The 27,303-nt window shown below is 35.8% G+C and overlaps 1 protein-coding gene across 6 annotated transcripts in view; it reads right to left on the reverse strand.

Annotated features, from left to right (window-relative positions):
- Positions 1-340: 340 nt before the first annotated feature.
- Positions 341-27,303, reverse strand: part of Ca1 (carbonic anhydrase I) — a 42,643-nt gene continuing 15,680 nt past the window's right edge. For 3 of the 6 annotated variants that reach the window (XM_013512805.1, XM_013512807.1, XM_005381743.2), the window contains 8 exons: positions 12,086-12,230; positions 10,571-10,631; positions 9,911-10,102; positions 8,322-8,440; positions 5,079-5,174; positions 4,161-4,223; positions 2,093-2,248; positions 341-724 (listed from right to left, as the gene is read on the reverse strand). In XM_013512805.1, coding sequence (XP_013368259.1) covers positions 608-724; positions 2,093-2,248; positions 4,161-4,223; positions 5,079-5,174; positions 8,322-8,440; positions 9,911-10,102; positions 10,571-10,607 — 780 coding nt within the window. In that variant the 5' untranslated portion in view covers positions 10,608-10,631; positions 12,086-12,230 and the 3' untranslated portion in view covers positions 341-607. Of the gene's footprint in view, positions 725-2,092; positions 2,249-4,160; positions 4,224-5,078; positions 5,175-8,321; positions 8,441-9,910; positions 10,103-10,570; positions 10,632-12,085; positions 12,242-27,303 lie in introns of all 6 variants that reach the window. The other 3 variants (XM_013512806.1, XM_005381742.2, XM_013512808.1) reach the window with 2 other exon arrangements.

Genomic DNA, 27,303 nt, shown 5'->3' on the forward strand with positions numbered 1-27,303 from the left:
GAAGCCACTCTGAAGATACCAAAGTATAGTACAACAACTATTGATAATCTCCTACCTCTTCTGTCTGTAACTCACTATTATTTGTCTTTTTATTTCCCTGAGAAACTATTTTGTAGATAACAATATGTGAAACAATGACCATTGATAATTTCCTACCACTTTGTCTGTAATTTCATAAGCCCCCCCATTATTATGTAATCCTTCTTTTGCTCTTTAAAATAAAAAAAAATGTACCAATAAAATCTGATTGAGAAAAACATAAAAATAAAAGAGCCACCCAATACAGAATAGACAAAAAGAAACAGATAAAACTACTTTATTGAATCAGTGAAAAGAAAGAGACAAATCACTTAGCTGTGATTATAAAAAATTCCATAAAATAAAGTTGAATTTATCATAAACTTATGCTTATAGATCAGTATTTGCAAGCTTAAGGATGATTTGAGTTATGCACTGAGAACTAAACTTGATGTTTCTCTAATTCTCTAGGATAAATGTATAAGTATGCTCTCTTGCTAGTATTGAAATGTTTGTTTCTTAAAAATGATCATCTGCGTTATGTTGGAAGCACGGCTGGGTTCTTGAGATGAGCTCCTTCTTGGCCCCATCAGAATGAGGCTTTCACCACTCTACCCTTCACTGGCTGTGGTGGTCGGTTGTTGTGCTGTATGGGGACAGCTTTGTCACCTTCGGCACTGGATAGAAGACTGCGGAACTGTGCCAGCTGGAAGGGTACGATATTCGAAGAATTAAGAAATATTAAAGTCCCACAAAACACTGAATTGCCAGTGTAATTAATACACTGATATTTAGAAAACTGAGTTGAGGATTGCATTAGCTTTTTTTTTGTCTTTTTGAGACAGGGTCTCACTATGCAGTTCAGGCTGGCCTTGAGCTCACTTTGTAACCCAGGCAAGTCTCAAACTGGTAACGATCCTCCTGCCTCAGCCTCCAGAGTGCTGAGATTACAGACGTGCTCCACCACACCCAGCTGTATTAGCTTTACCAATGGGAAGGATCCATCACATTCCTTTAAGTTAAGGATTTTGCTTAAATTATTGATGATTAACTGGATTAAAGTACTAAAATACTATTTTATCACTTTTCAACTGGGGTACTTTGGGCAAGTAATGAGAAATTTTGTGCCTCACTTTTTACTTCATTGTGTTGTAAAGGTTAAATGTGATAATACATAGCGTTTGCTCAGTGTCAGTTATCCATGGGCTGCAATGTTTGCCCTGCATGTTTGTTATGAAAATTGGCTGACAAAACACATGCAAGATACCTAATAGAAGCAGTAGTTTGATCAATGATAATTATTGTTATCACTATAAAGGATAATTAATATGATATTTTGATATATATTTAAAAACAAGCTTGAAAATAAACACAGCAGCTACAAACGCATGCCAGCTGAGAGCTACATTTCCTTAAAGTCTTGTGGATCTGTCAGGGACGGTTTTTCCTGTTTCTGAAATTCTTAAGGAGACAGTTACAAAGGTTAGGCTTTTCCTTATTAAAGAGAATAGTGGGAGTTATGAATCTCATGTTTTTCTTTTCTTTTCTTGTCTTCCTTCCTTTCCTTCCTTCCTTCCTTCCTTCCTTCCTTCCTTCCTTCCTTCCTTCCTTTTTCCTTTCCTTTTTTCTTTTCTTTGCTTTTCTTTTCATTTCTTTTCTTTTCTTTTCCTTTTGTACTATGGATTGAATCCAGGGACTTCGACTGAGCTACATCTCTAGCTGCCATTTAATTTTTAATTTTGAGATAGAGTCTCACCAAGTCAATAAATTTCCCAGGCTGGGCTGGAACTTGCCATCATCCTGCTTAAGCTTCGAGAGTGCTGGGATGACACGTGTGTGGCACCATGCCTAGTTCCATGCTTTTATTTTTTGCATAAAAATTAAATAAATGCTATTATACTACATTTTTTTGGACATAATTCAATAGAATTGTTCCAGGGAACAGTCTTTCATAGCTGGGGGAAAAAGCCTCTCAGAAACCTAGTTGAGATTATAACACTCCCTGACTCTATCAGTTGAAGTGGCAGTCCTGAACTGTAGTCCCGAATCTCACTCTTCCCCTTTGACGCCGTACCTGTTCTGAGCTGACACTGATGGTCTCTTTACAGATGATCCAGGTCACACTTTCATGGAGGGGAGGATGAGTCAGAGAGCCAAAATAGGTCCAGTAATCCAGGGATGAGGGAAGGAGAATGGAGGGGTCAAAATCTGTGAATGGGGCCCGTTTGCCCTGAGAAAATAAGGAAAAATATACATGTATGTGTACATCATCTTTTCATGGCATAAAATATTTACAGCAATATGTAAAGGAAGAGAAAATAAGTTCTCAGAAACTTATGCTATCCAGAGATTTTAGCTAAGGGTTTGACTTTGTTACTATATATTATTTCATAATTGGTGTGTTTGTGGATCTAAACAACACAAAGATTAGATAAGAACAGAAATTTTGGCCAAAAAATCTTCCTCTTTCTTCATTTGGTTGAAGATAAGCAAAAGTAAAACTTCTTTTTATAATTAATATTCATGAAAAGCTGTTTAATGTCTATATCTAACATAAAACATTTTGTTTCCTTAGGAATTATGCTAGATTCTGTTCTAGTGAAAAGATATTTATTGACATGCTAGCAGGTTACAATTTAGTTATATTTCCCCCTTATTTCTTGGTTATTATGGCATGTAGAAAATGAATCATTATAATCTTTTATGTACATGGGCTTTTTAGATGATTCTTTTGAGTTTTCCAGGTAGATATCAGTTATTATATTATCTGTCCACAATGGTATTTTGTTCTTTGGTTCTCCAATATTTATCCTAAAATACACCTATATTTCTTCCTCACTTTATTGCATTGCTTAGGACTTCAATTACAACATTTAATTGTGATGACAACAGCTTTTGAATAGAATATATTTGCTTCAATTGCTTTATGGGTAATTTTTTGATGTTTGATTCAAGTTTCCAGGTGGTGTCTTTTATCGAATGGAAGAGGTTTTCATTCCTCTCATTTTGTTTTACCTTCAAGAATGAGCACTGATTTTTGCAAATGCATTGTAATCATTTAACAAGTAGATGATAGGGTTTTTCTTCTTTGTTATGTTTCATGAATTATATTATGCACACTATAATGAATATAATGAACTACATTAGATATTCTATCACTGATTCATCCTCCTATCTATGGACTAAGCTCTACAAGTTTAGGAACATTGTCTCAATACAGTATTGAAGTTGATTTGCTATAATTAATCTTAAGGTTTCCTTTAGCAAGCATATGATGTAGTTTTATCATTAAAGCTTTTCTTCTGTACTTTAGTTATAGATCTTATCTTTTAAAACTTTTATTTATAATGGTATTTTGTGTATGTGCCACTTTTCCTTTACTACAGATGTCAAAAGTATGCCTTTTTTGTTGGTTATTCCAAAGAAATGACATCTCATTTTATTGATAATATTTTGTTTTATATTTATTCATCATTTGAAAATTTTTTTATTTCACGCTTTTGATATCTTTACTACTTATTTTCTTTTCATATGTAGTTTTAAAAGATATTTTTGAGGGGTTGTTTTACAGTATACTTATTTAAAGTTTAATCATCTCTCAAATCAGCACAAAACAAAGTTACTTTACATAGTGATAACGGTCTTTACAATGTGAAAGAAAATGACAAACCTCTGACTTATGGTTTAAATATTTACTGTTAAAACAATGAAAGATTGGACATTTCAGAAAATCCCTTTTTTAAGTTTAGTTGGATATCATGATTGTCAAATATGGCATACTAATGTCACCTCAAAAGAATATACTGTACTTCTAAACTTTTGTATTTCCAAAAAAAGTTATTTTCATAAGGTGAAAAAAACTCATACTTCAGGTGGATGCAGTATTTCAAGTGAGTTTTAATGACTAAGTAACCTCCTTTTGTACTTGGCCAAAATCAATAAAAAATGTGAAAACAAAACAAATTCCTGAATCAGAGGGTTTCTCAGACACAGGCAGTATCTGTATAATATGTTGATTTTTCAGATTGGTAACTTTTACATCCAGAATAAGTACTCCCCACTTCAAATGTGTGACTGAGTGATTTTCATATTTCTATGGATTATTTGTCTTAGAATTAAACTATCTTGTTAAGTTCATTTACCTTAGTTTTAACTTCACTTAGGGCATCAAGTACTTTCTGCAGCTTTGAGTTGGCCTGACCAACCTGGAAATTTAACAAAATTAGTGTTAAATGCATATTAGTAGTACACTAAATGTTAAGCTTTTAAAATCAACAACAATAACTGAAAAGACTTAAGGTAATTTCTCTCCTCTCTGGGATATGGAATTTTAGGTGTGTGTTTTTGTAGGTGCTTGTACCCTCATTATGTATTAGGTTAACCACAGGCAAAGTAACAAACAAAATGCTTGGCTGAAATTTAATTATAGTCAAGACGTTCAAAGCTACACAAGACAAATCTAGAAACTGAGTAAAATTATGACATAAAAGCCAAAACTCTTCATTTTGGTCTTTTCTATTACTAATAACTAGCACATTTTGTCATATTCTGAGAGCTTAATAAAAGTTAGGGGAATCACTGTAATTCCAAAAGTGATTTAATTGCTCAATCATACTCAGTTTAATAATGATTTTCTTACATAACTTTCCAAGGACTCTTCAATAGAGGATTTAAGCACCATCTACCAATTGAAAAAATCAACTGAACTTTATGGAGAAAATCTCTTAACTTTTCTTTTCTGATGAAATACTAAATTAATAAACTCCTGAGTCTGAGGTAAGAAATGTAGTGAAAAGGGAATTTGGAAAAACTGGAAAATAGAAATTCCTTTTTCCCTGTTGACAACTTCCTACTTCCCTACTCAAAAATTTCTTTTGTCAAGAGGGAAAAGCATAGGAGCAAGGCAACAAAGTACAAAGAAAAGTTTTCTTCAGCCGTAAGTAGAAGGGGAACTTTCCAGATGGAAAACTTCAAATGTCTTTTGTCTTATATCTTTTATTTTGAGATCTGATTGCTAAAGCAATAGCACTAGTTGAGCTCTACGGGTATCTGTAACTCACCTTCACCAAGACACCAATAATTGCTACACCATCAGGCTTTGAGATGGCTTCGGCCACACTGGAGTACTTCGCCGAATTCCAGTGGACTATGTGAAGCTAAAAATGATAATATGGCTAGTTAATTATTTATAAGAGGATAAGGAAAAAAGGTAAGTAATGTTAACTTGTTAATATGTGAAGATGTCTATGTCCCACTCTTAGGAAGAGGGATCTCTATCCTGAGTAGTGTAAACAGTGTACAACTCCTAACACTACTGAGTAAAATTTCTTTTCCTATAGTGTGAGGAACTATTAAATATTATTCCTTTAAAATATCTTTTGATTGATCAATATTGATCAATATTGATTGATCATTATTGCATGTCTCTGTCTGTTTTCATGAGTAACCACTTTGAAGATATCAATATGTAATACAACAAGCATTGTTAATTTCCTACCACTTTGTTTAAAAAAAAAAAAAAACCTCTCTTGCTATAAAAAATATCAGGAAACCTGACCAACTGTTTTTAGGAGAAAAACTCCTGCCATTTTCTTCTTCTTGTGGTAAATCATCCCCTTGTAGGAAGGGCTCCTGGGCTTCCTGAGAGCCTTAGGCACATCAGAGTTCTTTTCAGACATCTCTCAAACCAAAACCTGCAGCCTGAGCTGCCTGCAGAACTCTAGACTTGTATATCCAAGGATGTTCGCATGTCTTTTCATATTCTTTTGATATTTCCACGTGGATATCTCAAACCTTACACAGCCAAAATAGAACTCTTGATTTGTACTTGCCAACCTGTTCCATTTTCTCTTCTTAGGAGAAGATAACATTATGCATTGAATTTATTGCTCAACTGTAAAGTAGTTCCATGGTTGTCACTGATTTCTCACTTTCAACAACTACATCTCAGATTAGATCTCACTTGTCCAAAATGTTCAGTGTTTGCATTAAGTACTGATTTTCTCTAGAATTTCCTTCTCCATAATCTTTGAATAGCAGACATCTTTGTCTCTAATTGTGTTGAACTCAAATACTACTCTTCAAAGAATCTTTATTTGATCACCCATTATAAAGTGACCATCATAAATAAAACCAAGTCTTTCAATATCGCTTATCCATTTTTTTTGTACTGGGAATCAAACTCAGGACCTCATGCTTTGCTGGCATGCAGGCTCCAGGCTGCTGAACATACTCCTGGCCCTCCAATTTTCTTTTTAAGTCTATCTCTGCCTTCTTCCCTTTCCTTTCTCTCCCTTCTTTTTTAACCCTCCTTCTTTCTTCCTTTCTCCCATCCATCTTTCCTTCCTCTTTGCTTCCTTCCTTTTAAAGTTTCCTTTCATTTATCATATTCAGATTCTGATAGAACTTCCCTTATAAACAGTATCTAGCTTATTATAAGTGCTCCATAAATATTTGTTGAATGAAAAACAAAGATTAGAAAACCATTTCACAGAGATCACTTACATTCCTATTTGAAATGTCATTCATTGTAATATCCTCTGGCCATGCATCTAGAATCTGTCCTTACTCTTAATTGATTATTCCTATGTCTATGTTACCATGGTGCTTTGTGAATATTCTTATTGTCACTTGCAACTATATTTATTTAATCACAATCCTTTATGCATACACTGCCCTGTGTGAGGAGGGCTTGCTTGTGTCCTAACTATAGAAATGTAATTGACTGAGTATTTACAATGTGAAAAGGGCTGGTCTAAGTGTGCCTTACATGGGTTTACTCATTCCACTGTGTCAGCAGTTGTTTGAGGTAGATATTAATATTATCTTGGTTCCACTGATGAGAAGACTGGGACACAGAGTGATTTTGTCCAAGCTTATATGGCCAGTAAGTGGCTTTGAAAGTCAGCGGAGGAGACTGCGTTCTTAATCACTGCACTGCCTCTCAACCTGGTACATGATATGCACTGCATACAGGATTATTGAATTGCAACATGTTGAGCTTTGTGTCCAAGTGTCTCTACCCTAGTTCAGATTCTTTTACTTTCATTTTTCTCAATTTAGCTGAAAGAATCACTGGTTTCACTTTCCTGGCTACCAAGTATCCTTTCAAAAACCTGGTGCTAATGTAGGCTCCTTGCCCACTTAATTTCACTCTACCTACCCTTCATATCATATGAAAGATTTGGGGAATAAACATTTAATATATTTCTACAATGTTGAAAGACATTATCTAAATTTTATAATATAAAATAAGTCATATTTTCATAAAATTCCCAAATCATCTGTCAGAATAAAAGTTGCACATATTTTATAAGCTCTTTTGAGAAAATGTCTTACACAACTACTTTTACTGGAGCATTCGATACAAGGAGTATGTATTCATTTTTTTTGTAAAAGCAAAAAAAACCTCATAGTGGAATAAAAATTAGATGACATTATAATTATCTATCAACAGAGGCTGATTAAATAAATTCTGATATATTCTTGTAATTGCAATCCTATACAAATGTTAAAAGGTGAGAATTAAACTTCTTGACTTGAAAAGAGTGGTCATGATAAACTGGTAAGTAGAAAAAATAGCAAGGTTCAAAACTATATGTATTATAAAATTCATTTTATACAAGTAATATTAAAAATTCAACCTGCATATCTAGGCAAGTATGCTCTATGTAGTCATACATATAAAGAGCAAAGTTTCTCTCAATCTCCCAGATCTTCCATTAAATCTGATGTGCATGTGTTTTTCTTCAGATATACAGATAATGATGTCTTGGTATAGATCACACACTTTTGTGAGGGGAGGTCAAGAAGGAGTAGTGGTGGCCTTCAGCCAGGGAACTTCAGAATCTCATGTACATGCACTCACCTCACTGCGATTGAAGCTGTGATTAAACTTGAGCTCTTTGCAGGGTTTTACTGAAGTATTCCTGTCTCTGACCACACCCTTGGTATGATTTTGTGTGCCCAAATTTGAAATTTAAATAAAATGGGAATACTAGTGTCTGCATTTTAGGGTCAGAACTTTAAGGGAGAGCAGTGGTGTCCCTCTGAAGATAGCAGCATGTCAAGGTAATCATTTTTTATATACTTTTAGGACAAAAATAAATCTTGGATTCCAGAGTTCAGGTCTAAGTTTAGTTGTTTCTTTTCACATGAAACATGTGCTGCTATTGCCAGGCATGGTGGGTCTGTGTTTGATTTTAGGGGAGTCTGGGAGTTCCTTATGAAAACCAGAATAATACTTTTTTTGGCTTTTGGGCACACTGTCAGGTGATTATCTTCTAGTTACTAAATCACATTACCTCTGCAGAATACTTGGCTCCATCCACCAGGTGCTCAGAACCGTATGCATCTGTACTGCCCCAGTGAAAATGGAACTGACAGAGCCTGTAGCTGTCAGAGAAGGGGCCACCTTTCAGCACTGGAAGAGAAGGGAACTAACTATTAGTCTGAAGATCACAAATTCCAGCTTATCTTTGCACAAATGCACACTAAATTCTGTGGATTTGAAAGGCAAACAAACCTAGAGCTTAAGTCTGCATCTTCTTTTTGTTCCCTACATCGATGGTGGTGGCACTTTTGCATGATGCATCCCCCATTGTGACACTGACGAGACAACCCATAAATTATATACAATTCCCAGTACCTGAGCTACAGCTGTACCTGTTTCCACTGCCAAGAAAGCACTTTTTTATTTTAAGAGAAAAAACAATAACAAAATAACAACAGTGAAGACAAAAACAAAACAATATAAAGCTGAGATGAGTTTACTGCTAATGTCTGTTGGTTTATTGAAAGGGTCAGGTAAGGCTTTTTTTCTTTTGACCAATTTTGCATGCGTATATCTGGTAATAGGAACAACTAATCTGAGGACAACAATATGCAATATAACAACCATTGCTGAACTCCTACCATCTTGTTTAGTGAAGCTCTGTATCATTTCTAATGGTTTTTTATTACTTGTTATTGTTTTTAACTGTTTGATTAATGGTGAATGTATTATATGATTACAGGACTTTCTTTGAAATTCTGCAGTTTGCAAGTTCAATAATTACTCTTTCAACAAAAACTGCATAGGTAGTATACATCAAAATCTATAGCAGTTTATTCTGAGTGACAAGTTATGCATTACATACTTTGTACTTAATGAAACACCACAGTGTATCTTAACAGTTATACTGAGAACCCCCGGGCCAGGGAATGAGAGAAAGTGCCTGTGGGGCAGGGTCACTGTTAAAAATCTGACATTGTATGACCTGTTGTTTTGGAATTCTGTCTAATCCTATGATCGTGTAAACACACATCCCAGACTTAATCTAGCATTAATAAAGGACATAGTTCCAAATGCACCTAAAATTTAGGCTCAGAACTCATCAAGAAAGTGCTACAACAAGTATGGCCTTTTATGTCAGCAGAACTGTCTTACGAAATTGTCATTTAATGACTGATTCAACGATCACGGAGGGAAAGTTGACTATGTGGCGGGCGATGTGCCTGCTTCTGAGGTGTGAGTACTGCACAGTCGTCCTGTCTGTCTTTCCCCCTGTGCTCATCCACTTTCGTTCCAACTGGAATGTATTCACCCTTTCAGTTTTTATCGTACTCGCTAGGACTTTTTGGCTGTTTATAGAATGAACTAAGTGAGCGTAAAGATCCTGACATAGAGGAAGGGGTCGGGAGGTGTTATTAAATAGTGTAAGTACTTAAAAAAGACAAATACAGGGATTCCAAAAACTATCTTTGTCATTTGGACGCTTTCCAGAAGTCCAAGCTGTTTCACCAGAGAGCAGCACAAAATGTTTAAGATGGCTGATGGTGCTCTCTACGCTTCGTTGTTGCAATTTCCCCAGTAGATTTTAGGAAAAAATAGCAGAACAGTCTTTGGCCTCACCTGATTTATCATCCTCAAAATTCACATGGAAGGAATGTCCCACGTTGACGATTTCTTTGGCACCAGCTGGATTGTAAGAGACACTGATGGGCTTTAGAGAGGTGTCATGTTTGGCCTCACTAGTTTTAATGTCAATGGGAGACTGGTTATTTCCATTGGCAATGGGATACAGCTTGCTCCATTGATCAGGACCTAACAGGACAAATGTGTGCATATAATCAAAACTTTACTGAATGCTTGATTCCAAGTTTTAGGACTATACCTGTTTGCTTGTCACTTTATGGTTTAACCAAGCATCTTAAATGACATTGAGTTAAATGGAAATTTTGGGTTTGAGAATATTTGCTTTCTATACTGTACTGTAAAACAGTGTATGTGTCAACACCAGCAATACAGGCCTAAACACATAGCCTTTAGGAGTAGACTATAAATATTTCATGAGCAATAGATTTCTAATATATATACTGAATGCATTTTTTAAACATTTATGCCCCAAAGACCATCTGCTAAAATTTCTTACAAGGATATTATAATTATTCAGTCCAGGAAATCCAAACCATCAAACTATGCCTGTCCTATTGTTTTAAGTGCTTAGCATACCTTCTATTAGAAAAGACAATCAACTGTTATTTTGATGGATATGAAAAGAAATACTCTTACCATTTGGGCCATCATATCCCCAGTCTAGACTTGCCATGATGTTCTATTTAGTTTTCTTTTCCTGAAAACAAAAATAATATCTGGAATAACTGACTGCAATTGTGCATGCAGCAGATACCCTACTGAGTCTCTTGGGGTTTTTATAGAAATATCAATGCCCTGAATAGGCTACTATTGCATCATCTCTGCATATCAGGAAGCATATTATCTAAAAAAGGTGTTGTAAAAATGTTTACAAAAGTTAGTTGAGTTCCAATTGTTTTATTATACTATAAAAAATTAACATCATACATTTTACTAAACTAAATCCCATTTCATGTTAGTAGAAAACATGATTGAATATTATCATATGAAATTCTTTCGATTTCTTAAATTAAAAATACTTTGCACACTACACTCCAGTTCTGCCTTTGCTTGATAATTAAGGAATACTAGCAATAGTAATTTGTAAAGAGGTTAAATTTACATGTTTACAGGATGATCTGAACTAGCAGCATAATGTTAATTTAGAATTAGAAAACAAAATTACTAAGTATTTATAATGCATATTATTCATAGTGGTACATTTCGTAGACACATAAATTCCTTCAGTCTGGAGTGATATTGGAATTCATAAGTAGAGAAGATTTATCAATATTGAACTTAAAGTGGCCTAATATTTTATATGTTAAAAAAGTATACTAGATTAAAAGCTTTCTCATTTATAGTTCTATACAATTTACAAAACACTTTCATACTACTTTGTTTTTATTGTCACACACACAAACTCTATAAAAAATTATGATTTTGTAGTTGAAAGATGTTGAGAGATTTCACTATAACTAGCAAGAAACCAAGAATTCAGTTGTTTCCTTCCCTATGTCTGATAAATCACCACAAAAATGTTTTAACATCCATATGGGATGGGAGTTCACATAAAGTTTAAGTTACAAGATTGTTTTGCCACACTGGGTGAACTCTGAGGTTGAAGATCTAATTCTTCTTCTATGCCTACAAATCTCTTAATACCAATTTACTAGATGTTATCACAAGATACGGTAAATATTTAAATTGAAAACTAATTTTGTAGAAGAGGTGTTGTCATTCACCCTTCTCAAAATACTCACTTTGAATACAATTATCCCATTGTACTTGCCACTTTCTGAAGCAGTTCTGGAAAGTTCTCTTTCATTGTGCTTTTGTGGCCACCATGATATCTTGAATTAATTTAAAACATTTACTTTTCATGGTCATTTTGTCTTTGGGGAAGAGCTAGAAATCGCACAGTGCCTGATTCATTGAATAAGGTGGATAAGGACACAGTATAATGTTTTTATGTGGCAGAAATTGCCATAAACGTTTTAAATTGATTCAGAACATTGAGGCAACCACAAAAAGTCATGAAAAAGGTCGTGCAGTGCTGCCTCTCTCATGAAGTGGGAAGAACAATGGGGTAAGGGTGCTGTAAGTATCAGGGAGTGTTTTGAGGAGGACTAGGGCAGTGTGTTTTGTACTGTAATAAATGTAAACATTCACCATATCTGTTGATCGCAGCTCATAGTCTGCATGAAGATGAGATTTGACAGCTGTTGAGTGCTTAGAAGCTCCACAAGACTTTCCAGGATAGTACAGGAAATTGATTAGGACATATTGGACTCTGGCGAGGTCTTCAATTTTAATGCTGTACATATGCTCAAACGAAATACAACCAGAAAAATAAGTTTCAGAAATACTTGCTTTAACACTTTAGAGTCTGAGTTGCTTGCAGTCCCGGAAGGAAGATGAGAGGCAGGAGCGGCTTTTAGCAAGGCTGATGGGAGATTTGACGGGTTCTTTGTCCTTTTGTGACCTTTGTGGCCAATGACAGTGCCCTGCCTCTGATGAAGAGTGGACAGTGGCCCATGAATACCCACAGAGTGAAAAGAGGCCCAAGTTCCCATTCCACAGTGTTCGGTATAGGGAGCTCTTACTTAAAGGGGGACTTTTACAACATTTAATTTTTAAAAATTTGATAGATAACATTGTATATACTTATTGAGTACGACATTGTTTTGAAGTACATATACACTATGGAATGGTTAAACCTAGCTGATTAAGAATTGCAATACCTCATATAGTGATTTTTGTGGTACTTGCAAGTAAAATCCAATCTATATTTTTTGAGAATACAATAAATAATCATTATACAGTCACCGTGCTGTATCATAGATCTCTTGAATTTAATATTCCTGTGTAGGTACAATCATGTGTCCTTTGACCAACCTGTTTAGACTTTGAAATGAACCACAAATTTATCCTATTTGGACAAAGACAACCCCTTTTTCATTACATGATTACATGATGAATCACCACATGAATGTTTTAATATCCACATGGGATGGTAATGCATATAAAGTTTTAGTTACAAAATTGTTTTGACCCCTAACTATTATGATTCTTTGTTTTATTATGTACTCCGGGTGTATTTGAGTGCTCTCACAAGCAAAAAATTAAATAGAAAGGATGTAAAATTTAATGAGCACATATAATTTTAAGCCGTAAACCAACTCATTTACCTTTATTCTTTTTCTGCTAAAAAACTTTGCCTTTCTCAGTTTTATATCTAAGCTCAATCCAAAATTAAACATTTTGCATCCAATCCCCCCTCATTTACCTTTATTCTTCTTTTTCTGCTAATAAACTTTACCTTTTTCAGCTTTATATCTAAGCTAAATCCAAAATTAAACATTTTGGATTCATTTCCCTCTGACCTATAAACTGCTCCCACTATACTTTTCCAGGGCTGTGATCTTTGAACCACTTCTGAGTGCTGAGAAGGCATTCCTTCTACACAGCTTCTCTTCTTCTAGACAGCTTACTTTTGCAGGCCATCAGATAAATACAGAAATACATATGGAAGAAGTATTGTTTTTCCTGAAGGATTATTTTGAATGAATCCATATGTATTTGATACCTAGAGCAACTAGGTTGATGGAAAAGTTATATGTTTAGAAATATAGTACAGGGAGGCTGAGGCAAGAGGATCGTTGCAAGTCCAAGGCTGGCCAGGGCTACAAAGTGAGCTCAAGGCAAGCCTCAACTTCATTGTGAGACCCTGTCTCAAAAAAGACAAAAAAAAAAGTAATACAGAATTGCATAAGTACTTTTGTTAGAGAATTGTTTATTACCATTAAGCTGTATCACAAGCACTGAAGAAATTCTTCTTGTTGAGGAGAACTATTACCCAGTGTATTAATGCCAGGCTGTGGTGGTATGGTCTAGAAAAGACTACTGTGTACTCAGTGATTTCTGTCTGCTTGGCCCTATAAAATAATTGTCTAATTCAGTTCTCACAGCAGACCTAGTGTCAAGTTAGCTTTTAAAAGGAGAGATTTGAAGCTCAGAAAAATTCAAGGAGAAGAATCAGGATTGCAATCACTTTTTACCTTTCCTTCAAAGCCTAGAACTTCATCCTTTTTCCATTCTATCACAGCACCACCATGATCAGGTTTACTGTGACATTTCCTTTAAAGTTAGCTAATAGTTTATTATATTTATTTTTATTAACACTAACTGGCTTTAGCTGAAGAATGAGAACATGGTTTTCAAAAAAGGAGCAAAATTTTATTTTTCACTAGACTTTAAAACCATATTTTAAGTGATATTTAAGGACTTCTTAATGTTTATTTTAACATTTTTTTTCTTCTAGTTCCTTAGATTTTCTTTGATTCTTATTTTTGTGCTTTAAAATTAAAACACAAGGGCTAGGCATACAGCTCAGTGGCACAGCACCTACCTGGCAAACACAAGGTCCTAAATTCGATTCCCAGTACCAAAAAAAAAAAAAAAAGTCCCAAAATTAAAACACAAATACATATAGAAGCTAATGATTATAATGAGTTTCAAGTTTAATTTTGTAATTAAAAATTATTCTTTAGTATAGAAAGAGTAAAAGTGTTAAGAATGTGATGCCTAGTTATGGTATATTTTAGTTCTCAAGAGGCTATAGCTATTTTTCAGTGCTTGTATTTCCAAAAAAAATAAGTTACTTTGCTGAAATTCAGACTGTATTAGGCAACTTCTTATTACTATAACAAAACACTAGAGATAATTAACTTATAAAAGGCTTGTGTTACCTCAGGGCTCTGGAAAGGGCATGGAACTCTTGGAAGTTGTAGTCCAAGGTAAAGTGTCCCCATTGTTTTGCCTCTGATGAGGCAGAACATCATGGTGGGAGTGGGTGGTGGAGTAGACCACTCACCTCATGGTCCTGGAAGCACAGCAAGTGAGAGGACCAGTGGGGTGACACAATCTTCAAGGGCATGTTCCCAAAGCCCTCACACAGTCTTCAAGGGCATGTTCCCAAAGACCTAAAGACCTCTCATAAGACCACACCTCCTAATGGTCCACAACATCTGCCAAAAATACCACCCTCAGGATCAAACCTTTAAAACAATGACCTTAGTGGGAAATTCAACATCATCCAAACTAAAGCACAAACTTTCCTTAAAATGAGGAAATATATATTGTGAAAATCAAGTCTCACTTTTGGCTATTACATTTTTGACTAATTTTGCATTGGTACTTATATTCCCTGTCCTTACTGAAATGGTATTATTTAATGAGGCAAGATAGACCTCCTTTTGAGTAGGAGAAGTGGGCCATAGAAAATGTTGCTATTAGCCAGGACATTTCCACATTAAAATCTCTAGAAATTCTGATTGGTGAACTTAACTGGCAGGATAGTTTTCTAGAATTTATATCTATCATTCCTTCTAACTTGGACTTTCTCTGTACTGAAAACAAGATGTGGTACTAACTTTACTTTTTTCTAGTGGATGTCTCTGTCTCTATCAATTCCAAGTTTGTCCCCATTCGGGGAACATTATGCTTGCTGTTCTCCTCTCTGAATTGCTCCATACTCAGTTGTTTGCACAAGCTCAAATGTTACCACCTCAACTTTCCTGACTTCCAAACCCAACACAGGTCTCTTCCTTCCAGCCACTGTACTACATCATTCTGTTTTCTTTCTCCGTATTTGTTGCATCCTGAAAAATTATTCTGTGTTTTGAAATTACAGAATTCACTTTACAATTTAAGAATTCAGAGCATTTTGGGTGTCAGATTAGATATGCTCAGCTGATAAAATTTATGCAAATATTTCAAACTTTGAAAAAACTTTAGAGTCCAAGGTACTTCTGATCCTAAGCTTTTAAGAAAAGGATATTCAACATATATTTTATTTGCTTAGTTGCTTAATACCTATAATCATCTCTAAAGTCACACCTTTATAATTTTAGGATAGTGACCATTTTTTGCCACTGTATTCTCTTCCTTTTAACTTGCCTGCAAAACAGTGGTGCTCAATAAATATCTATACAGAGAACAATTAAGTGATCAGTTTAAAATTCAATCATTTTATTTTTATAAAGTCTTAGAGCAGAATGCTCATGGGAGACCATGCCCAACCAAATGCACTGATCTAAACTCAGGAACGTATGACACGCTGATGTGTGGGCATGTGAATGAGCTCGGCGGGAGGTAAACTCATGATCGTGTTTGGACTAAGGAGAATCTTTCCCCTTGTGGTTCTATTCATGGGAGAGCGAAGAGACCACCTGTGTCTGTCAGTCATTGTCAGGAGAGTGAGAACGTTGGTCCTTGGAAGTGTCAAATTTTTTGATACTTTATAAGTGTCAAAATTTAACTCTTCAAATATGACTTGAACTCTTGACATAGAAATTTTAAAATTCCATGACTTTTATTACTGCAATGAAAGAAAAATTTCAATATTATAATTCTTGTTTTGGAACATTTTATTTCTGAGAGAATTTTTCAAATCTACTAATATATGTCTTTTATTAATATCAAGTCAACTCTATAAAAGTATTTTAATCCACACATAGAAAAACAAACAGTGCCTGAAAACTTCATGTTTGTGAAAACTTTAAATCTATCTAGTCATGCTTTATAAAGTTACTGGCTGGAAAGATATACTAGGTACTCTGACAATATAGGTTTGTGAACTTCTGAATTAATAGGAATCTGTTCTACTGAATGAACAGCCAACGTAGAAAAGTTAAATGAATCATCCTTTCATATTTATCTGTAAAACTGATAAATTAATTTTATGTATGTTTTTATGTATGTATGTATGTATGTATTTATATTTTGTAGTACCAGCTACTTGGAGATACAGGGGATCAAAAATTCAAGGCCACCCTGGGCTATTTAGTGAGACCTAGTCTCAAAATTAAAAAAAGAAAAAATTATATAGACAGGCTATTTATATCTTATTCTCTATAAGTAGCTGCAGAATGAATATCCCCTTCTATTACAATGACATTACTAAGCAACATTTTTGTCTAAAAAAAAAACACATACAATGCTTTGTAACCCATATAAAAGAAAGCTGCACAAAGTTATCACATTAAGCATTAAAATGAAACAGTTGAATATTTAACTCTGAGGCAAATAGATGATTATATGAAATAGCTCAAAGGATTGCATGTGCCCTGAAATCCAAACAGTTGCATAACAGATATTTGCTTGCCACAGATTAAACTAAATGTAAGAGAAGGAGATAAGTTCTAAAGTGTAAATATTGAGGGAAGCAAAGGTCAGTCATATCAGGGATCTTGTCATGACACCTTTCATTCATCTTTTTCATTCATCTTTTTGTATATATAATCATACATATACAATTATCTCATGGTTAAAATATTTTTTCTGATTCTCCCAATAACTTCATCAGCTCCTAAAATCTTTTAAACAAAGACTAGATTTATAAAACACATTTGAAACTAAGTGTACATTTTCTCAATCTAGTGTTTCTTAGTATACAGTTTGCATATCACTGGCCTCAGTTTCTCCTGAAGGTGAAACTAAAATGCATGTGTGAGTGTGTGTGTGTGTTCTCGTGCATGTGATCCAATCTCTTATTTTTGTGAAATAGCCTTAGCCGATTCAGATGTTTAACAATAGGTTGTCATTTAGTGTTTAAAAATGTTAGAAATAATTTTGTACTCATAAAATTAGCATTATTAAGAGTAGCAAAAGGAAAAAAATAGAGAGCTTTTGCAAAAAGGTGGAAGAAGGGGGAATAAAGGGATAGAGGGCAAAAATAAAAAAGAATAAAGATGTGTCTTATACGTGTACCAACTCCCCATAAATATAAATGGTTATATTTATTGTGGAGAGTTGGTACACATTCAGATGCCAAGTTCTTTTGTATTAGTTGTCTTATTAGAGGTACCTAGGGGCTGTGTGACTCCACTTCCACAACATAATTACCAAGAGACATGTTTAAATGAAAGCAAGTCCTTGACCAAATTCCCCAAATGCATGTATTATTAGCACACAGGCACACAAGAGTCACACAACTTGTCTGTGGTTTCAGGGCCGTGGGCTGCAAGTGAAGCTGTCCAAGTAGTGCCTTGCATAAAAGATTCACTCCGAACAGGTTGCAGTGATGTGAAGATTGGTGATCCTTACTAATGGGCCAGGCAGCTGGCTTTAGTCTAGGCCTAGACTCACAGCTCACATCAATGTGTTTGAGTGCTACAGCTGGTCGCACATTGACCCTGTTTATAAGAAAATTTTGGTCTGGGAAAATTTTCCAGTTCAGTTACTTTTTATGTATTTTTAATTTTTTATTAGAACCTGTTTGCAGTATGTAATGATTATATTTATTGTGGGGAGTTGGTACACGTATAAGACACATCTTTATTCTTTTTTATTTTTGCCCTCTATCCCATTATTCCCCCTCCTTCCACCTTTTTGCAAAAGCTCTATATTTTTTTCCTTTTGCTACTCTTAATAATGCTAATTTTATGAGTACAAAATTATTTCTAACATTTTTAAACACTAAATGACAACCTATTGTTAAGCTTGCTTCAGATACCTAAGTATCCATGTTTGAAGATACTAGGTCTGGTTAAGATGCTATTAAGCACTGCTATTCTCTATTAGGTTACATGAACAAATATGTTATTTATATTTAAGCAATACATATTTATATTGAAGCAATATTTTTGACCCATTGAGTCAAAATTCCTATATGTGAGGCCTGGAAGTCTGTGCTTTTAGCAAATATTTCCAGGTGAGATTTAAAAAATATTTTTGGACACCTTTCACAACTGTTCTTTGAAGATTCTCAATAATATCTGCCTACATGCTTTCTCCTTAAGGAAGCATACTGAATTAGTACTCATTTCAGCAGCCACTGCAACACATACTCATTGTCTCTATTAACTTAGACTCTTTTCCTGTATGTCTTATATCCTTAAATCTTTTCCAAGTATCCAACTCCAGAGGAAAGATACTTTTAAAAATTTATCTTTTCTAGAGGAAGTGTTCTCAGCTACTTTGTAGTACCTGTTTGCAGTATATAATGACTATACTCCTCCTGAGGAGTTGGTGCATGGATATGACACATCCTGATTCCTGTTCATCCCCTCTTCCGCCACTTCCTGCCTTCTCCCTCCATTTCTTCGTTCTCTTTCCTTTTGCAAACGTACTCTCTCCCCTTTTCCTGTTATCTATCTTCTATTTTGCTTTTTACTTATATTTTCAGTTTCTCACAGAAGATAAACCATATGATATTTAAGCCTGTGCAATTAATGTCATTTCACATTATGGTCTCTAATTGCATTCATTTTCCCACAGATGACTCAAGTTTATTCTCCTTTATGGAAGAATGCTACTCCACTGTGTACAAATACCGCACTTTTCTTTAGCCTTTCATTTGTCAATGGACTTACAGGCTGCTTCCAATAGTTAGCTATTATGAATTGTGCTGCTAAACAAGCACTCCAAAAGATTCTCTGTCTAAATCTTGGAAATGACCCACCTGAAAATAGTTGTGAAGAAAAAGAAAGACTTAGCAAGTGCATTATAGGTATTCACCCCACTATATGTCTTATTCACTCTTTTATGATCAGTAAAGCAAACCTTTGTAATGTACTTGTGTGCATTCTGCCCCTGAATAATAAGTCATTTTGCAAACTGTTAGTTAAAGTAGAACATTTACCCCTTCTGTTTATGGAACTTCTTAGGAGAAGGAGCAAGTGAGAGTAAATTAAAATAACTTCCTGCATGCAAAATAAATATTTCTATTACCGGAAGATGCTTGGTTATTGTATCTGTCTTTGCATAATCACTGATTGAGCCTTAGAACTGACCACAGAATTATCTGTCTACCCCACTTTGTTTGAGGAATGGTATTTCTCATGTGTGTGAACCTGAGTTAATAACTCACATTAAAGGCTTTTCTTAGATGTGTGTTAGGGTAGAGACGCAGAGCAGATGCACAGTGTGAGATATCCTTTATTTCTTCCTCAGGGACCAGTCATATCGGAGCCCCAATGGGTTGTGGTTGAGTAGGGTGGGGGAGCTGACTGCTGCAAGAGCTGAGGGGGGTGCCGGGCCATGCAAAAGCTTTCAAGCTGATTGATGAAGCATATTATCTTATCAGCCTTAAAACTGTGGAGCAAAATCCTCCCTAGGGATTTTTAAGGAAGTGAGAAATAAATGGAATAATTACAGGCATTTTTCAAGAAAAATTTCTTTTAGTACAGTCCCATAGAATTGGGATTTTACCCACTGTAATTGTACTCACATGATCTTATATGTAACTTTTAAAAAGATTGAGCTGGTAGTGAAAATATCAGCATTGGCACTTCAAAAAAAAAAAAAAGGGTTTCACAGATGAGAAAGGTAAGCTACTTGTTCAAAATTGGATATAAGCATTAAAATTATAAGGTCAAATCTTCATTGTTTGCATATGATAAATTATTGGCAAAATCGAACCAACAGCTGCTTTTCTTTCATAACTTTTTACTTTATTATCACAAAAGAGTTCACTCATGTGAGAAACTAGTGCCTCAAAATAGTCATTGTAGTTTCCCTAAAATAGATAAGACTTGGTTTTAAACCTAGAAGCTGGTAGTGAGACCTGGGCATTCTCCCCCGCTCCCATGAAGGCATACCGTGTTTTTCACACTTCCAAAGCCAGTCCCTTATTTCTCAGACAGAAAGAGAAAAATCAATAAATTTATATTAGGGTCCTAATAACAAGATTTCAGAAAAGATTCATGTCCTCTTAGCTAAAGGCAAACTAGCAAGATTTAAATTAAAATACTTAGTTTGTCTCCTTTATGCAAAGAACTATTTGGGTAATTAATTGACAGAAGTCATATCTTATTCTGAATATCCTGTTTTTCTTTTTGATTTTGTTCAAATTGTTCCAGGCAAAGGAGAGTTACCTGTTTGCATAAAATTATAATAAGCAGTTCTCTAACATAGATTTATTTGTAAGCATATGAGGAATTTAAGGACTTTCAAAGATCTCTGATATAGTGTAACTCATCCTTGAGCAATAATTCCTGTAGAAAGAGCATAAGGTTCTCTCCTCTGGTTTCTTGGGGCCCCGTTAGCCTCTGGAATCAATATTTTGGAGAAGCTGCTTAGGTAATAGGTCTCAACTAGGCCCTGGGTTTCCAAATGCCAGAGTTGTAAGTGAAAAGGTATTAAGTGAAAGGAGCCTTATTGCGTCCCACTGAGTTCATCTAGCCCGTGGTGGAACTCCCTGATATATAATGCTAGGGTTTTGCCATAGTAGATCTTATTCCTTTAAGGCTGTCTAGGCTGTGCCTTTAACTTGTTGGTAATGTTCCACATAACCTTTGTACAACTGCCTGAGGATTACAAAATGAGGGAATGACATATTGGCAAGCACCCTAGTTTTCCATCATCACCCAGCAGGCAGCCGGAACCAGTCTGGTGAGAAAGAACTCCAGGAAAAACACCTTCCGGGTTCATGTCAATAATGTTTTAAGATGAAGACCCGTGGAGCCCAAGAAGTCCTAAGGGTTCTTGCGGCTGAGAGCCACACTCCGCTTAGAATAAGATTCTGAGTGAGAACAGATAGGGCTGATTTTATGCAGTGATTTGATCTGGAAAAGATGAATTCCTGGCAACATTCTCAGCGCTTCTTGTTGGTAATGCTTAGGGCTACTAGCCAGCTAGCATTCCCAGTTCACATCCTTATAATGTGATCTTTTGCTGCTCTGTGAAGACTCCGAGAGTAATCGTGAATTCCACTGCAGAGTTGGACAGGATTTTGTTGTGTAGTTGATTCCACCTGGCACCAGCTGTTGCTATTCTTTCTATCATATTTATTTGTGTGTGTGTTAAAATTGTTTTTCTAGTCCTCCCTCCACTTCTCATAGTTGGTGAAAGTATTATTAGTAGAGTACAGTGGATTTTTTTCCCCAAAGGAGTATTGGCTCTATGCATAAAGTCACTTCTGTGTTGAGATTGACTGTGCCATTTATTTTGGAAATATAATGTTTTTAAAAGAATCATTTTAACTTTAAAATCAGAGGCGAAGCCAGGAACTTTGCTTAGGGATTCTAGTCCCTAAATTTCAAAGTTGGAGTGGGAAAGAAGAAAGGAATCATCTTTTAGAAGCAGCTAGATATATCAAAATTTGAAGAAAAGAAAGATAGGGTGTCTTTTATTAGATCAAATATTGACAGCAATGTTCTGGCATGATGGGCATGCCTTCTGTGTGAGATGAGTATGACATCCACTCACAAAACAGCCCAGTGGGAAGAGCAATGCCAACGATAATAGATGTGACCTTTTCGTGCTTTGGCCATTGGCATCACACTAGGGTAATGCTAGATCACCCATTTTTCCATTTGGATGTAACTAAGACTGATGCGGCAGGTGTCCTGCATAAAGCAACTGATTTATGGTGAGCTCTCAGTCTCCTTCCTACTTGCCTCTTTCAAAGCTAGCTCAAAAATCGAATCCTTTTACTACCTCTTCAGGGAACCCACAGACAAGGACCCCAGATGTATTCCTCTTTTCTGGAGGACTACCGTTGAACGAATGAAAAGACCAATGATAAATTGATGTATCCAACAGATACGTAACATGGCTACTAAATTTCAAGGAATTAAAATGGAGCTACTGACTGAGGAGTTGAGCTGTAGTGTGTAGATGAAGCTAAATTGAGCACAATTTAATCCCTTCATCACAATGTGAACAAGGAACCAAAAAGAAAATGGAGCTGTGCCAGTTCGGTGCTGCTTCAGGCATTTTGGATGTTGGAATTAGCTATGAGTTGAATCTGTAACTCAAAGTTAGTTACACACTGCCATTGATGTCTCTGGCCTCTTGCTTAAATATCAGAGTTGTAAACAAATCTTCCAATTCAAGTCAAGGAGATGATGGATGGAGAATTTTGTTAGGACTTCAGTGAGCCATGGCTTCCTAAGATATAAAACTTGAGCTAGGCATCATTGAAATTGGAAAGAAAGAGAATCACATTTGGCCCTACCGCATGTCACCAGTGGTGCTGGCAGGATTCTGGAGGAGAAGTGCTCAAAAACCATGCAGGGAGCGTGTTTCAGCAATATCTTGGAGTGCATTTATGGGAAGCTATCTTTTATGAAAGCCGGATATGGGTGAGCTTGAATATCAAACCTACACTTTTATGCTTGGTCTGTGTCCTGCTCTGTGGCACTCAGGGCAACTCAACTTTCTGGACTTCCGGCCTAGTCCTTCAACCTGGACCTAGGCCTTGCCTCTGACTTGGTAGGCCTTACATTACAGGACTCATGTCTCAGGAATCACGCTCCTGCTCTGACCACCCGCTGCCTGCCACTTCAGCTCAGTGCCAGGTCCAGGACTCTCTTATCCTGTATTCTTCAGTGTTCTGATACTGTCAGTTGAGTTCAGACTCAGGTAAATATTTGGGCCAAAGACTGAGTTTGTGCTTAGGAAAAATACTGTCCAAGGGGAAGAGTGCATGCTGGGTTGTACCAAGAACAAAGGGTATGGTCTTCAGGGGTCAAAAATTAGAGGAAAATAACTTGGTTCAAATGGGAGAAAGCAACCCCCCCACACACACACACACAGAGGTCCGTTAATTATGTACCACACTCAAACTAACATGAGCTATGCACTTGTAACTCAACTGACTCGGGCAGCGTTTGGACAGCTTGAGTTTCTCATACATTGTGAAAAGTCATCCATTAACGTTTTAGTTTACAACTTTTATATAATCTTTAAAAATAGATACTATGTTTATGTGATTCCAAATTCAAGGGTACAAAAGGTAGAAAATAAAAGCTCCCTCTACCTTCTGTCCCAGAGATAATCTAAGTTATCAATATCTTTCATACCTTAAAAAGAGCTATTTAGTATATATACATGGGAATAACTGCATGCATTATTTGCTCTCCTTTAAAAATGCAAGTAATATGCTGTATACACTTTTGTGATTCTTATTTTTTCTTCTTAATGTGTTATCTTGGAGTCTGGCCACATACTATAAAGAGTGCTTTTCTTTTTGACCTTATAATATACAATTTTATGCTTTAACATGGTTTCTTTAGTCATTCCCCAATTAAAGATATTTGATTGTTTTAGTCATTAGATACCATGTTGAAATTATTAGCATATTCCTTTGGACACTTAGGAAATTGCTACTGGAGAAAAGAAAAGGAATTTGGTAGTATAAATGGCTTATAAATTAAGATTTTACTTTTTGCTTTCACCTATATTTACTTAGATTCTAATAGTGACCTTTTTTTAAAGGCTTTTTTTGTACCAGAAATAGAACTCAGGACATTGAGCTTGCCAGGCAGGTATTGTGCCCCTGAGTTTTATCCCCAGTCCTGTCTAATAATAATCTTGACAGGTAGAAAAAGATAAGGAAAAACATCTGTAGAAAAAGATAAGGAAAAACATCTCTACCATTTTTGCTTTCAGGAAAAGTGCTAAGACAGAAATCTTGTTGAGATAATTTCCTGCTTTTGTAGTTCTTTAAAAAAGATTGATTCCTCACTCATGTACAAAGTAAAAGAAAGAGGATAGCTTATAGGACAAGGGATTCTATCACACTGTTGGGATTGGGCTTAAGCTACTGCTGCCTGGAGAAGCCACTGGGATAACAGAAAACACTTTCCAGTCTTTCTGATTTGGTGGCCGTGGGGAGCTAGGAAGACAGAAGCACTATGTACTGATGAAAAACACTCCGAAACACTCTCCTATTTCCTATGCAAAGAGAAAATGCGTGCTCTGAGCACAAAGTAAGAGAAAGAAATGTGACACATTGGAGGGGGGTTAGTCCCTGATTGTGAGAGGAAATTGGAGCGGCGAGTGAAGGACTGATGTACACAAATGCTGAGAAACATCGCTCCAGAGGAGTTTTCCTCTCACGTAAATGTAAGAGGGATACGCACAGAAACCCTGAAGGTTAGCGAGAAGGTTACCAAATGTACTCTATGCACTTATTCTTTATGGAGGTGTACATTTGTTTCTACTTCAAATATGTTAATTTTAAATGTCAGAATGCAGGCAAATATTATATTTTAATGTAACTCAAAATCAAATGGATTTTCTGAATCAAGCTATTCTCATTAGCACTAACTTGTTGCAGATCAAGGGGTTTGTTTTTGTTTTGTTTTGTTTTCCTTGGCTATTATTAAGAGATGAAGAACCTCTGCCTGCCAAAGACCATTGAGCTTATTTAGCATTTAATGCTTCCAGCACTCGACGTGATTCTCAGGACAATGTGCAGGACGTATGTAGGGACCTCCACTTTACAAACGAGGAGACAGGCTGAGTGGCATTTGCCTGACGTCATACCTCAGAGGGGCTGTGTTGATATTTCAGGCCAGCTGTGCCTTTAGTGGAAGAATTCTTCCCAACGCAAACAGGAACTTTATGATTGAAAACACATTTAATTTTATCATATAATGTTATTAAAAATAAAATAATAGTAAGAAAATGCCCTCTACAGAGCTAAAGTATGTAGAGCCATTTATGAGGAATATTATTGGCCTCAGGAGAAGCCATGGTGTACCAGAGAGGATATGGTGCCCATGCTCTCCACCCAGCCCTGTATTTGCGTAATTGGAACCAGATGTTTTAGCCTCATGGAATCTCAATCTCCTCATCTATAGAATAGATATGAAAATACCCCTCGGACAGAACTGTGAGGGTAAGTAATGGTGGGTGCAAAGTGTCTGTGCAAAAGCAAGTGGCAACTTTCTTACAATAGTTAGTATCACACATGAACTCAGACAGGTGAAAGGTTTCATAAATTGCGAACTGACATAAATGCAAGGAATTTTTTTTATAGTTTTTAATATTTATTCACTATTTTAAGAATATAGTTTAATAGTTGGATTTATTTAGTACATTTACTTTAGTAGTTTTCTAAGTCAGTATTTTAGGGATATCAATTTTTAGAGTTATTTAACTGAAGTAAATATTAGTGTTTCTTACAATGGTTTCTTCCACTTTCATTTCATTTCATTTTAAAACTAAATATCTTTGTCTAAGAACAAATTACCCAAATTCCAGCAGAGTCAAGGATGATTAATAACATTAAATCAGGTAATAAAACTGCCTTAAAGAACATAAGGCCCAAAAAGGTCTCCTAAATTCCTCTTAATGTGTTAGGAAAAAGCAAGTAGAATTTTTTTAACTCTTAAAAGCTTTGTAAGCTATAAAGCCATTCACAAATATAACTTAATACAGTTTCCCAGTTGCTTATCTGAAATCCCTGGATCCACATATGTTTCAGAATTCAGATATTTTCAGATTTTATAAAAGCAATAAAACACAAATGCTAAGTTGGATAAGTCTTACCCTTTACATGATTTTTGCAGTAGAAGGTATGAAATATTCATACTAAGTAGAATGTGACTTAGCCATGTTAGCCTCATGGCAGCTCAGGTTAGATTTGTCTGCAGATGAACTCAAGTCAAGCTGGGTGAGGATTTTGCAGAACATGCTTTTTTTCACAATTTTTAGATTTCAGGACTGTAGGTAGGAAACTGTGAACCAGCAATTCTGCTTCTTTGTGTAAAGTGTGTCAGTGCAAAGGCACTGCAGGTGTCTGGAGGCCACAAGGCAGGCCACAAGTGAATCCGAAAGTTACTTTAGCCTTTAAGCTTCTGTATCCCCATTTCAAAATGAAGAGAAAGAATTGTACTTTGGAGGATAGTTGTGTGAGTTGATGGTAATATGTGACAAGTGTCCAGTACCTGCTAAGCACACTACACCACAGTCAGCGCTATCATTGGACAAGAGAAGTGATGTCTGAAGAAAGAAGAAAACTCTGATTTTCTATGATTCTGAATTTGAAGGGAGCAGGAGGACGGAGTAGGAGTTTCATATAAGAATCTCCACAGACTCCTTAAAGGGAAAAGGGTCAAGACCCCAAAGCTTTCCCTCTGGCACTCAGATTTAATAAAACTTATTGAGCTAAACAGGGCAGCACTGACCTAAGCTCAGGGTCAGGAACGTTCGGAGAACCTCTGGACAGAAACTACCAGGAGGCTCTACTTTACCTGACAGTGGGTGGTCCCCCCTGCAACCTGGGGAGAGGGCAAAGGAAGTCTGGGGTCATGAGGGACTGGCCAAAGGAAACGGTCCCACCCTGAACATCTTGTGGTCCTGCTTTTAGTCTTTGAGAGTGACTATGGAAATTGATTTATTTATTAATTCATTTAGCAATTCTTTTGAAATTTTGACTAATCATAGTTTTATGAAAATATTTAAGAAAATAGAGATATGGTCCTATTTTTATGGGTTTTATAGTTTATTGTGAATTCAGAATAAACAAGAAAACAACAGCAGATTGCTACAGACTGTGGTGAATTCTCTAATGAACTAGGTCCTTGCTCTAAGTATTCCACACTTACTATTGCTTCAAGTTACTTTCAAAGAACAGAAGGGTATGGAAGCAT

The sequence above is a fragment of the Chinchilla lanigera genome, unplaced genomic scaffold, assembly GCF_000276665.1.
Source record: "Chinchilla lanigera isolate Chin_1 unplaced genomic scaffold, ChiLan1.0 scaffold00016, whole genome shotgun sequence".
NCBI lineage: Eukaryota > Metazoa > Chordata > Mammalia > Rodentia > Chinchillidae > Chinchilla > Chinchilla lanigera.